Source organism: Protomyctophum bolini (genome assembly GCF_963924005.1).
Source record: "Protomyctophum bolini genome assembly, chromosome: 6".
NCBI lineage: Eukaryota > Metazoa > Chordata > Actinopteri > Myctophiformes > Myctophidae > Protomyctophum > Protomyctophum bolini.
The window spans coordinates 24,280,869-24,295,650 of NC_137867.1; the positions used below are offsets into that span (position 1 = coordinate 24,280,869).

General features: G+C 42.3%; 1 protein-coding gene across 2 annotated transcripts in view; it reads right to left on the bottom strand.

Moving 5' to 3' along the window:
- The window catches only part of osbp2b (oxysterol binding protein 2b), a gene marked incomplete at its 5' end in the record, with an annotated part of 53,154 nt that overhangs the window by 13,812 nt on the left and 24,560 nt on the right, over positions 1-14,782 (bottom strand). For both annotated transcript variants that reach the window (XM_080764976.1, XM_080764975.1), the window contains one exon: positions 3,328-3,578. In XM_080764976.1, the coding sequence (XP_080621102.1) occupies positions 3,328-3,578 (251 nt within the window). The remainder of the gene's footprint in view (positions 1-3,327; positions 3,579-14,782) is intronic.

Below are 14,782 nucleotides of genomic sequence, written 5' to 3' on the forward strand. Positions count from 1 at the left end.
AGATAATATAATTATATCTTCCTCAGACAGATAGGCTTTATTGCCTTTTGGGCAGCAGGAGGAACAACAAGGTCACTGGCCAAGGCTAACTTAATCCATTTCCGGAGAACAGGATATCTATCCAACACAACTGAAGGGTTTCATTTCACTACTTTATCCCAGACTTCCAACCCATGAGAATTACAAATCTAACAATATTTTATTCACATTTCAGGGATATTTATAAATTAGCACATAATGTCCTAGAAAAGGTGATTACCGTATATTAAATGTGTTATATTTCATTCATATTGTAATGTATGTAATAGATTTTTTATTTTTAGCATTTACTATTAAATCGTAATTATTTTGTCCGTCAGTCAGTTTACTGTACACTGTACAGTATGTGCCCTTCTGATTGGTCAGAATATGCTATTGCTAAGAAAACATTGCAAGCCATGACAATGAAACAATGAAAACGAGTAATAATTCACCCTTCAATATTAAAGAGAAAACTTGTATACTATATATCACACACCATTTTCCAGTGTGAAAATGCTGAAAAATATACTTACGTACCAAACTAAAATCCTGCATGTAAGGTTTGGTACCAAGATAGCTTAGTTATATCACAATACTACTGTACAAATAAAATAAATCAAGCAACCCAACCCTAACTTGAAGGTTCCTCAAAATATCAGTTCAATGACTGATCCATCCATCCACTGTGATCTAGGCTAGGAAATTGTAACTAAAGCCACATTCTGAAGTTGTAATTGAGTTGTCTCTTACCTTCAGCAGTATGTCATAAAATGTCAGACACAAAGGTTTGGTCTCACTTTTAAAAGGCATGTTGAGCTGCTCACTTCCTCAGACATACACAACTAAGCATTACCCTAAAAAGGGGACATTTCCACTTTTCTTTTTTGCTGAATGTGTTGAATAAAGAGACAGCAGCAGCCTTGGTTCAGTGGCCCACGTGAGGAGTTGCATCAGTAATAAGTAAATAAATGCACCTTCCATTCAGGGTCAAATACTAGTTAATGTAGCTCCATCCGTCTCCTGACATTCATGCCTCTGTTGTTCCACCTTACTCTCCCTCCCTACTCCATCAAACCCCTGTTGTTCTACCTTACTCTCCCTCCCTACTCCATCAAACCTGTTGTTCCACCTTAAGGCTCATACATAGTCTGGATTTTCGGTGGTGGGGTGACCACCGAACTACAACATGACGTCACGAGCCGCGGTGAAGAGCAAACCACCGCCACCGCTCCAGCCCTTCTCTCTGTTTTTACTCACCACCGCTCAACGTTATTTCAGCTCCGGTGGCCACCTCACCACCGGAGCGGTGGTCACCTTACCACCGAAAATCCAGACTATGAATAGGCCTTTACTCTCCCTCCCTACTCCATCAAACCTCTGTTGTTCCACCTTACTCTCCCTCCCTACTCCATCAAACCTCTGTTGTTCCACCTTACTCTCCCTCCCTACTCCATCAAACCTCTGTTGTTCCACCTTACTCTCCCTCTCTACTCCATCAAACCTCTGTTGTTCCACCTTACTCTCCCTCTCTACTCCATCAAACCTCTGTTGTTCCACCTTACTCTCCCTCCCTACTCCATCAAACCTCTGTTGTTCCACCTTACTCTCCCTCCCTACTCCATCAAACCTCTGTTGTTCCACCTTACTCTCCCTCCCTACTCCATCAAACCTCTGTTGTTCCACCTTACTCTCCCTCTCTACTCCATCAAACGTCTGTTGTTCCACCTTACTCTCCCTCTCTACTCCATCAAACCTCTGTTGTTCCACCTTACTCTCCCTCTCTACTCCATCAAACCTCTGTTGTTCCACCTTACTCTCCCTCCCTACTCCATCAAATCCCGTTCTCTCCCAGTTTATTTGGGACTAGCTAAGGGAGAGACTGCAGTTCTACTATTAGCATAAAGTAAATCTATACAGTAGCAGAATCCACATGATGCAGAAACCCAAATAGACCTTAATCCATTGAAATTTGCCACCCTCTGCTTAAACAGAATTAATTTACCGTATGAGACTAAAACTACTATTAGTAGTATGCGGTGCCACTTCCTCTAACTTGTTCTCATTACAGGTCCATTCTGGCTGTGCCTAATGGTATTTTAATGGGATCTAGGCAATCGAAGAGAGACTGTGTTATTGCTTGTCCAGCAACATGCAGAACAAAATGGATCATAATTTTGAGCAGTAGATAGAAGTACAATCTACAGCACACCATGCATTAGAACCTTTTTAGTTGTATTAACCACAGTTCTAGAACTAATTTATCTCTTTAATTTACTGTCTCTCATCCACAAACATGTCATATAAAGCCAGAAAATAGTCAAAGTGCAGAGTTTCATCCCCCACACACAGTAAGTCCAAACCAGTCTACTCTCAATAACCAAGCATGGAACAGGAACATCTTATGTAAGTGTCAGATATGCACTTCCTCCCAAATCTGGGTTAGTCTGGTTTAGTCACTGCAGGTCTGTCTGTCTAATAGCACTGCAACGGGGACAGGGGACATGGGTCTGACGTCCCTCACCAGACTGGGTGGATCTAAAGCTATTCCTGTCCTCGCTCCCTCTATCAGATCTAGTGCCACTCCTTCAACTCCCCCTGAACTTTTGTCTGCTAAAGTTCTGTAAAATGAAAAAAACCTAACCTTACTGTAAAGCCACTGAACTGTTCAGCCTATTCCTGTAATCAGATCCACATCTACTGTGCTTGTCATTTGAACGTTCGGGTACAATATTGATATGGAAAGAAGTCCATGGAGGCAACTGGCCAAGCTGTGTGAAATATTCTCTTATTACACATACAGTACACACTGGTTGGGGGCATTAGGATGACTCACATTCTTGTCATGTTGTTCTCGGCATGTGACACGCACTCACTCTCTTTCTACTCTCTTTACTCTACGCACATGACCAACTGTAGCGCAGTGTTGTTTTCGTCGACTAAAACTAAGACGAAAAATGTTCGTCGACTACATTTTTTCACTGACGAAAACTAAATGGAAACTAAATAAAAACTAAGCTATGACGCGTTGTGAGCTTGTAGATCGGCTATTTTCAGCAAGTGAAAAAACAGTCATTACGACAGCATCAAGGCCCGCCAAAATAAATTTTAGTCGGATAAATCAACTGTAGATATAGTCGACTAAAATCTCATGATATTTAGTCGACTAAAACTAGACCAACACTAAAACGTTCCAGGTGACTAAAATATGACAAAAACTAAATTAAGTTTCATTCCAAAGACTATGACTAAAACTAAAATTGAAATTTGCTGCCAAAAACAACACTGCTGTAGCGCAGGCTCACTCACATTGATCATAGCATTGGAAGTGATGCGGAACAGGGTAGCTCGCTCATTGACCGCCTTGATCTTCTCTCCTCCCTCCACGGGAACGCGCAGTCCCTCGAGCTCGCTCAGAGAGCGCTGCAAGGCTGCCCCATGCTTGGCAATCAGGTCATTGCACGTGCTGAGGTCATCAAGTTTGCTGACGAGTGTCTTGAGAGTGCCTTGGATCTCACTGCGGTCCGACTGGGATGTGGGCTCCTCGTCCCCAGAGTCATCTGAAGAGGAAAGGTCAGAGGTCACAAATGTAGGCTACTGTATGAATAATTTTAAAAACGCCAATGTCGTCGCACGCGGACACACACACACACACACACACACACACTTCAACTAACTGTTAATTACAGCTGATACCCACACATGCATTTTCCACACACACCCATACGATAGATACATCTTTACAGCAATACTAGTGAAATGACATTGAATAGAGAAACCTATGGAGGCAGAATGTACATAAGTTGTGTAATGGCAATTACAGGCTCATAGGCCTCTCCTATCCTATGACTCGAGTCTTCCTTACCAAGCCTTTTTGGAGAGGTTACTTAAGGTTATACAGAACATACTAGACCTAGAAAGTTTGCTGCAGAGAGAGAGAGAGAGAGAGAGAGAGAGAGAGAGAGAGAGAGAGAAACGTAGCATACACTGCAGGACAGAAATATATCGCAGGTCAGGTCCTGCTACAGAAATGGATAGGGAGGGATACGGCAGTTCAACCACCCTGAAAATCAGCATCCTGAAAGGTCAAACACACAGTGAAATACAATCTAAAGGTTACACATAGCTTCATAGAATGATAGAATGAATCATATAATCATTGTATGATGTATGCTGCATCATTATTACAGACAAACCTAAATCAATACATGTCCCAAGGCAAAATCTATTTCTATAATACCTCGTGATTGTGGATTGAGTCATTTGTCTCAGTTTCCTCAAAAGTTTGTCTCAAACAAGAAAAAGGCATAAAATACCATATAAGGTATACTTACTAACTCAGAAAAAAAACAAAAAGGAAAAAAAAGAAGGGAAAAGGGGAGTTTTCAGAGGGTTCCTGTCCTGCAAACAAAAGAGAGTAGAGATGAAAGTAAAATAATGAAAGGGATAGACATTTAGGAGAGCGAAATGGGAAATTGAAACAAGAGGAGATGCAACTCAAAGGTGTTGCCTCGTCATAACCTAAATAAGTGGCTACAGACATGACCCTCTCATGGAAGGTTTGCTTGCCATTTACTTACAATCAATTAAAGATGGACTGCTGACTAAGTACAGTATAAGGAAATCCATTTATAAGATTGATTGATGGAGAGTCTGTCATTACTAGTGTATAAGCTGATATAAACACCACTATTTATTGACCCCTGATGTTACAGTACATGGAGCTTATGGGTCATTAGTGTAGTAAGTGGAACTAACTGGTTCAGACATTCCATCATTTCAAATACCTCTTTTACTGGATCCGGTGAGCCAGCTCTATGGGCCCTATTTTGGCGACGCATGATGCATGTGTATGGTGGCGCTAACTGCGTCATGAATGTCTCCATGTCAAATTTCGTTAGGTGGCACAAAATCTGGGTGCGCAGTCAGGCACGTGGCACTACTGGGTGGTGTTAAGCCTCTGAATTATCTGAGCACGAAAACAGCATGGTTGTTTTTCACCACCTGTGCGCAACCTAACGCACACACAAACACACATGCACATATTAACTGTATATGCTTTCGGGTGTGCCAGTACAGTGACAGTACAGTACAGTAGAGGGTACAGTAGAGGGACCCCCACACGGTAACACTGTCATTTCTCAACCGGTTCAGACGCGGGGCAGCACACCGGAAACCGGCCCGGCCCCCTGGGCGCGTTCCTGTGGGTCTGGAACCCCCACCCCCCCGACCCCCGGGGACCCCCACATGGTAACTGTCATTTCTCTACCGTTTCGGACGAGGGGTGGCTCGCCGGAACCGGGCCGGCACCCTGGGTGCGTTCCGGTTCCCTGGGTGCGTTCTTTTGGATTATGACTATTTGAACACACCTTTTGCTACTACTTCTACAGATTTTGTAGGAGTACTCATGCAAATCAAGACATTGCCACCGCTGCCACCCTTAGATCTCCATATATGGAGCTGACCTGTTCTGACATTCCATATGTTGATCTGACCTCATCAAACCCTGTACACTCAAGATACACTCCATATATGGCCAAACCTCATCAAACCCTGTACACTCAAGACACTGCCCCTGGCGCTGCCAACTTTAGATCTCCATATATGGAGCTGACCTGTTATGACATTTCATATGTTGATCTGACCTCATCAAATCCTGTACACTCAAGACACGTTCCATATATGGCCAGTACAGAATTCATTCCATATGTTGATCTGACCCCCAAGCCCAGCAGTCTGCCGTCACCCAGGCCGATGCATGCGTTACTGGTATTTCTGTGGTCACATGATCAAAACGTATTGGTCCTGGTCCCATTTCTAATATTCCATTCCGAATGTCTACTATGGTCTTTCAAAGTTTGCACAAAATGGTCATAAATCATGAACGCAGTGTCCGATTGCCGTGAAACTTTGCATGCACACTCCCAATAGACAAAGGAAGAACCTCTGCCCAAATCGGACGTATGGTCGCGCTATAACAGGCGTGTGTGTGTAATGTATGTATGTGTGTGTGTGGCGTGCGTGCATGCATGCGTGTGTGTGCATACAGTACGTGCAATTTGCGTGTGTGTGTGTGTGTGTGTGTGTGTGTGTGTGTGTGTGTGTACTGTGTGTCTGTGTGTGTTTGTGGGAGCACTCATTTTTAAATAAGACCAAAAGGTTGAAGAAATACCATGTGACACCTATATCGAATCAAGTTAAAAACTGAGTTAGGAACTTAGCAAAATAATGGCTTCAACACTGGATCCCTTGTTTCAGTACAGTGAGACAACACATAATGGGCCTAAGCAGCCTTCATGGTTAACAACCTTATACCCTTTAAGGCTCAGAAAGCAATATTAATGTTTGGCATCCACAACCCGGTTTTGTTTTGAGCAAAGTTGTGTGAGAAACAATTATATACATCTATTTTACACCTGCCAGAGGTCACAATCCTCCTGGCAGTGTCACAATGGCAACTTTTCTGACCTCTGAGTGGAAGTGACTATCACTTTTGTCAAGCCTTGTACCGTAAGTACAATATAGTAAGAATCCCAGCTACAAAGACAAAATAGCAAAAACAAAACATAAAAACAAAGACACTAGTTCTGCATTATCCCTTTCCCACTCATCTGTGCACACAGATGTGCACATAACTTCCATTATTTCTCCCAGAAAAAACAAAACAAATCAGTTCCAGCAGAGAATTGTTATTCAACTTACTCCTGGGAATCCGAAAGTTTGGTGGTTACCAAAATATTCATGTCAGATAATGACACAACTATCGATTATCTTCTTACCGCTTATTCTATTGATATATGTTTTGATTAATCGAATAATCGAGAAGCGTGTTTTGTATATTTATTTATCAACAAATCAATGTGAAAAACGTATTGATTCTTTTATTCAATCCCATAAAGCAGTCAGTCCATTCTTTAGTGACAAGAGAAAATGATCAAGACCGAGATCAGGAGGAGTCAAACGTATTAAACCCAAAGTAAAAACACCAGCCTCGCCTACCTACCTGCGCCACAGCGAGACAACAAGACTGACAGAACTTTTCAACACTTCCATTTCATGCCAAATGCTATCAAGTAGCTTAGGATAAAGGACATAAGATGGGGAACTTAACAGACAGCCTATCATCTGTCAGTCTGACCAAAATAGCGGCGATAAAGTCCTCCCATCTGAAAGGGGAGAGTTGCACTGGGAGGGAGGAGAAAAGGGGGGAGAGGGGGAAGAGAGAAAGTTAAAGAGAGACGTCTCTCACCGTGCCTGTACTCCTGCACATCCATTTTCACCCAGAAGTAACAAGTCAGGAAGAAGCAGCATGCACAGATAGCTTCTATCCAGTGAGGTGACTTTCACAGAAATAGACACTGGCCAGAGGATGAAGAAGACAAAAAACAAAAACAAGTATAGCTGAGGCCAACCCGGCAGCCATGCACCAAGCGAGACTAAGGAAGTGAAGAACTGGGACACCCTCCCTATCCACATATGACTACTGCCAGCTTAAAATTGTAACAGCATTAAGTTAGCACGGTCACAGAGAAAAACTAAGGAAGAGCTGACAGTACACACACAGACTTGACAAGATAGAGTATAGTAGAGTACAGCAGTGTGATAGAAGCAAATAGAGTGATTAAGTGGGAGTGAGTGCACACAGAGAGAGAGAGAGAGAGAGAGAGAGAGAGAGAGAGAGAGAGATTATAATAGAATTAACCTTAAATTGTTGAAGCATGACAGGGAATCAACAGCAGTGAAAGACTTTGCAGTTAGCTTACTTGTTGGCATGTAAAACTCTGAGCAGACTACCATGCTCAACCCCTGAAAACGTTACCTTCCTTATTGTCTCCACCAGGCCGAAGGCATGGGGAGAGAGTATGTTTTGCACTCCGTCCGTCCGTGTGTCCGTCCGTCCGTCCGTCTATGAACAGCTAATCTCCGGCACCGTTAACCCGGTCGATGACACATTTTACACACACACTCCCTGGATGCCAACGATGAACCTCTGCCCCAAATTTCCTAGAACGGCCTGTTATAGTACCAACAGAAGGACGACTTTGGAAAAACTATTTTACTCCTCCAGATTCTGTCCAAAAATCCCACAAATCCTTACACACTATCTCTATAGTCATGTGCTCAAGACGGATCTGTCCGATATTTCATATTCCATCCTAATTGGCTAACATTCGCTTTCAAAGTTTGCAGGATTGGCCCTTTTGAAACAAAAAGCCTCAAATCATGAACGCAGCGTGCAATTTACGTGAAATCTTTCACAGACTTTCCTACTAGGCTGAGGAATATATCCCACCCATTTCACATATTATAGTGCCACTGTGAGCGACCGAGCAGTCAAAGCTTAAGGATGACACAGGTTTTCAAACTCAAAGTTTGTTAATGTCAAAAGTAACAAATAATTAACAAAAGTTTCAGCAACTGAAGAGGTAGGGCCCTTGAGGTCAACATAACTTAAATGAAAATAACTTAAATGAAAATAATGTGGAACCAAACAGGAAATTAACTCAACCAACAGACCTCTCCAAATGACACATGAGGGAGACTTATACAGTGGTGGACCAAACCAATAAATACACAAAGGGGTGGACAGCAATTAGAGCCAACTGGAATCCCTAAACAATTCCCAATTTCCCCCTTCTCAATCAAGTATGTTGGTATGGACTACAACAAGGGAACTACAACCAAGCTGTAAAGGACCTGAGAGACAAGGCAAGAAGGGCATTCTATGCCATCAAAAGAAACATCAAAATAGACATCCCAATTAAAACCTGGCTTAAAATACTGGACTCGGTGATAGAACCAATTTCCCTCTATGGTTGCGAGATCTGGGGACCATTAGCAAACCATGACCTGGAAAAATGGGATAAACACCAAACCGAGACCCTACACACAGAATTCTGCAAATCCATTCTCCGTACCCAGCGAAAAACACCAAATTATGCATGCAGGGCAGAATTAAGACGATACCCACTCATAATCAAAATAAAAAAATAGAGCACTTAAGTTCTACAACCACCTAAAAGAAAGTGACCTAGATGCACTCCATAACAAGGCACTCACACACAGTGAAACTCTAGAGAGATGCCCCCTCAGCCAGCTAGCCCTGGAACTCCGGGCACAAACACAAACAGAGCCACGAGATAGAAAACCCATTGGACTAAACCAAATTATAAAACAGCAAAGGGAAAACTATCTGACACATTGGAAAGAAGCAACACAAAAGCAGAGTAAACTAGAATGCTATCTGGCCCTAAACAGAGAATACACAGTGGCAGAATACCTGAGCACCGTGACCGACCCAAAACAAAGAAAAATCTTAACTAGGTACAGACTCAGTGAGTACAGTCTCGCGATCGAGAAAGGCCGTCATAGGCAGACCTGTATCCCGAGAGAAGACAGACTATGCACCCACTGCACACTAAATGAAGTGGAAACCGAGCTACACTTCCTAACCATCTGTCCATTGTACCAAGACATCAGAGACACATACTTCCCACAGATTACAACCACACACGGAGATTTTGAAAACATGACCAATGACCAAAAAACTCCCATATCTGCTGGGCGAAGTACAACAATGTGCAAACACAGCAGCAAGATTTGTGAGTTGCTGTGATAGGAGAAGGATATCAAATGGAACACAACCACCCTAAAGACTAATCATTGTGTATATTCCTGCACTATACCTGCATCGAGTGATCTTGGTACATAGAAGTTGATCTATTGAAGATTCTGACCTTCAAAGTACATCATTTTTGTTTTGATTGTATTGCTGTATTGTTGTATTGTTCTTTCTGCTTTGGCAATGTAAACGTATGTTTTCTCATGCCAATAAAGCCCTTTGAATTGAATTGAATTGTATGGTCCTCTGCATCAGAGCTGACTCCACCCCCTGCCCCATATGTTGCCATTTCAGGAACTAAATAAAGAACAGAACATTAGTACTTGGTGCATATTGTCACCAAGCCATTTTCAAATACTGATTGTGTTTTACGCATTATAATAATAATGTTTAATAATAATATAATCATTGCAAATGTCAATACTAGAAGTTAGAGTAGAATGCAAATGTGAGTGTGGGTTAAAGGAGTCTTATCTCACTGTGGGGCTGGGATCACAGCCCTCACAGACACCAACAGGTGGATTTTTGCAAAACACATTTTTATAACAAAATGCCTCAAATCATCCAATTGCCATCAATGGTGTAAGAACAAATGGCACCCTTCACATTGGCATATTATAGCGCCACCAGGAGGCCACAACCTGACCTGCCCTGGTGGAGACCTGTGCCCCGAGGGGCACTTTTTCTAAATGTTTAGGGCCGCATGATGCCCTGAGAGAAGCCAAGGCTATGGAATGGCAATGTCACTGGCACCGCTGACCTAATCCTGCCCACATGACCAGTTAACATCCACATTACATTAAGATGGATGGGTTAAAATGTAACAACATTTAGTCCTTAGAAACATGAAAATCACTACACACGTTTAAGTTGTAAGGCCTCCTATGTGTATCAACTGCACAATTGATTGTGGATTTGGAAGTTTGACAAAAAGCAGCAGACTCACTATAGCCATCACTGGAAAGGGACAATCCAACACAAGAACACTGACTTTTATTGTACTTTATTTGGCCATTTAATTAAGTTTTACTGCCAGGAATGGTTTAATCCAGGTTACTGTCGCTGCAATATACGACATACCCGCCTTTTGTTTTATGTGTTTAATCCGCCGCAGAGATAGAGACTAGATGCTTTCGTTTTTATGACGAAACCGGAAATCGTCACATGCTGTGGGCTGCTAGGGCTTCTGGGAAATTGAGGCCAATGCAAATGAATGGGGTACAATGCCTCATGGAGACGGGTCTTGTGTGCGTCTTCCGGGTGCACCAAGATGGTGGATGGTACGATCGAATCATAACAAACCGAGAAACCTTTTTTCGCTGGATTTTCGCAGATTAAAAGCCGTATGCTCCAAAGGTAATACAACAATCTCGGCAGTGAAGGGGGGTTGATTAAAATGCGGGTTACGCGTTTAAAACAGTCAAACTGTTAAAGGTCAGTGCTACCTAACCTGTCCAGTCTATGTGGTTCTCCAAATACAAATTTAAAAGGCCTGCCAGTTACATATGGTTGTCATTTGTCAAACTTGCACTTTGTCAGTGGTAAAGAACCAACCACATCATGTCAGTGGTAAAGAACCAACCACATCATGTCAGTGGTAAAGAACCAACCACATCATGTCAGTGGTAAAGAACCAACCACATCATGTCAGTGGTAAAGAACCAACCACATCATGTCAGTGGTAAAGAACCAACCACATCATGTCAGTGGTAAAGAACCAACCACATCAGGAACACCACAACAGGAACGCTCAATACCTAGGAATCTTGGTGCTGACAGGAGATTTTGTTAACTCCTGCATGGAACTTGACAAAAAACAAAGCACTATGATGGGTAGTTATAGGCAGAGTGTGCCAGTTTACTGTCTGTAATCTAGTGTTATTCCTTATTAGTCATTGCATATTCACTACCAATGAGGTTATTTAGATGAAGCAGTTGTAACATTCTTCAGTCTTTTTAGGATGCAGTTGCTTTACAGGAGTTCAAATTAAAAGTTGGCAAAGGAACTGGCTAAACCAATACATATCAGCATTTTCAGATTGCTATGGAACACTGCAGGGAGGGCTTGCCCTCATTATTCATCCTCATTCTGCCAATGAGTTCAGCCGCTCCAAGCAATGACACTTAAAAATAAACTGTCACATGAACTGTGCATATTTGTTTAGAGGAGAATCTGCTTACCGCAGGGTGTCTGCAGCCCTAATTGCCTTACTAGAACCTTATCATGAGCAGTTTCTGCATGCTGGAAAGTCATAACATTGTTTGGTTGGTTCACACACTCTGAAATGGGAGTGGATCTGAAGATCCATTCTGTTGGTTTTGTTTCATACTTGGCTAAAGGAATGCCATTGTACAAAGCATTAATTAAATGTGCATGACTGCTACATAACACATGCCACATGCCATGTATACAGGACTTGATAAACAGCAAAGGGACATTAGGTGTCACATTTATTTGAGTTCAGTGTCACCGCTTAACCCATCCACTCAACATCCCCAACGCCTCCCTAAACCACAACAAGGTCAACATTGCCAAGCGATGCAGGGAGTCCATTACCACACCAGTCATGCCTCAAGGGCAGACTGTCTTCCTCTAACCATGCTGCCTTCTAACTCAGACCACAAATGCCAGCAGAAATACAAGACCGTTTAGCTTGGTCCTTCTTTTTATGTATGATGTGGGCTGTAAATTGTAATTATAAAGTGTACAAGTCAACCCACAACTGCCCATTCTATCCTGCCTTTAAAATCACATCACTAATCATCAATCCCAATACCTAAAACCTCTTCCTCCTTAGCATGCATAATTGCATATGAGCATTATAATTCCATTTTGATCCTGAATGAGAGATACATTGGGAGTTATGCAGCTACCCCACTGATACACTGGTACTCCCATCCCATAGGAAGTGCTGTCAGATCACTGGTACTCCCATAGGAAGTGCTGTCAGATCACTGGTGCTCCCATAGGAAGTGCTGTCAGATCAGTAGTGAGAAGAACAGCCAGACATGAACAGAGGAATACACTATCCTTCAGTATTCAATATAATATTAATATTCCAAAGGGCCTTGTAGCCGATGGGCTAAAATGTAAAAACACTGGTGTGGTCCCTTACTTAACCCATTTAGACCTGAGGCTGATTTTTAAAAAACGGACAGACTGATCCACATCAAACCTTATATGCACACTGCCAGTACATCACAATACTTTGATTTCAAAATGCCAGTTAATTAAGGGGACTGATCAGGCTGAATGTTGCTTTTAGTTTTTAAGGTAACAAAAAGAAAACAATTGACAGGAGGCAGCTATAGGCAGTGATCACCCCACGTGCACAGCTCACACAGCAGTCAAAGTGTCACCTCCCATCCCCCTGGTTCACCATCTCTTGGCCACCCAGAGCATTGACAATTCCAACAGTTAGTTTTCAATGGGCAATATTGAAGTAAAAGAATATATAAAGAACATCCCATGAATGATGCAACTAAATGTCAGGTAATGCACTCCAAGAACAAAGTTAAATGCCAAAATACGAGATAATTTCAGAACATTTGGAGTTGAGTTCAAATAACACTTTATCGCATCTTAATATTATATAGCTAAATTAACTCTTTAGCCACATCCTCAGATTGTCGCTTCAGTCGTTTCAGCATGTGACATGCTTTAGACCTCCAATTAATAATTTGTGTTTTGATTCCAAGGGTCTTTCCTACTGCTCAGGATCATTCGTGGTCTGCCTGCCTGCAGCCTGCTAACCTGTCAATCTGCCTGTCATTCCAACCTGCCCACGCATTTACCATCACTCCACAACTCCCAGCCAACCCCTACAAATAAACCTTCTTAAACTTCACCTCATCTCCTCTGTCTTTGTTCTGCATATGGGTTCAGTCTGAACTCCATGACATCATCAACATCAATTGTTGAAAGTCTTTCAATTTCTTGTTTCTTAGCTCCCACTGTCTAGTCAACAACTCCTGAAAAGTCCAATCACTACATATCTCATGCCCAAGGACACAGTGAGAGACGTGCCTTGGAAGATTGCCAGATCGCATGGAGATGCAATCTGGAGATCATGTTATTTTTAGTAGAGCATATTTACCCGTTTGTCTGGCCAACCTGTACCAGACTCCTCATCGCACTGACAGAAAAGGAGAAGACACTGGGAGATGTGAATGAGTGAGAGCGAGAAAGGGAAAACATGTGAAGAAAGGAATAATAGGCTGAGAAAGAGTAAGTGTGTCCTGTGCCTGGGGAGGGCAGTGTAATCCCAGCACAGTAATTGCTAACTGGCTCCACGCTTCCCCATGAGATACATCAATAGGAGACAAATGGAGGAGACACAGTAACACATGGGCTCAGCTCTCCACAACCAAACTGGGTAACTGTGCAGTGCAACCCATCAATGTCCCTAGACCTCTGCAGTACAACTCTGGCACTTTATCGGATCTAACACTCCCAAGAAGAATACAGACAAAAGGAAAGGAAACTATAACAGTATGCTGTAGTTACTAAGCAATGTGTTTTATTGAAGCATCTATAAGGTGGTGTGCATATAATTAAATACATTTGCTCTGCTAACTGGTAAAGGGCAGTTCCCCAATGTTTAGCAAATCTTTGTGTGATAGGGACTTTATGGTCTCCACCAGGCCAAAGGCATGGCTAAACAAATTTTATTTTATTTTACTCCTACAGATTTTGTCCAAACACAAGCAAATCGTTACACAGTATCTTTCTATAGTGATTAAACGGTATTTTAGATTTTTCATATTCCATCTTGATTGGCTAAGATTGGCTTCCAAAGTTTGCAGGAGTGCTCCGTTTTGAACAAAATGCCTCACGCAGCGTGTGGAAGTTTGCACGCACATTCCCACTAGGCTGAAGAAGAAATGCCACTTGAAAAAGCTACATGGTGGTGACACTATAACAGGCCAATTTGCGTATACTGTAACTGACTGTACTGTTACTGTAACCGATCTGCGTGAAACTTTGTATGCACACTCCCTGGAGGCCAAGGAAAAACCTTTGCCCTGCATTTTTCACATCTGCCTTTCATAGCGTCACCAGGAGTTATGTTTATTCTGTTTTTTAATGACTTGGGGCCTTAGGCCATTATTTTAAAGTTGCTGAAATACTTTTCAGATTAT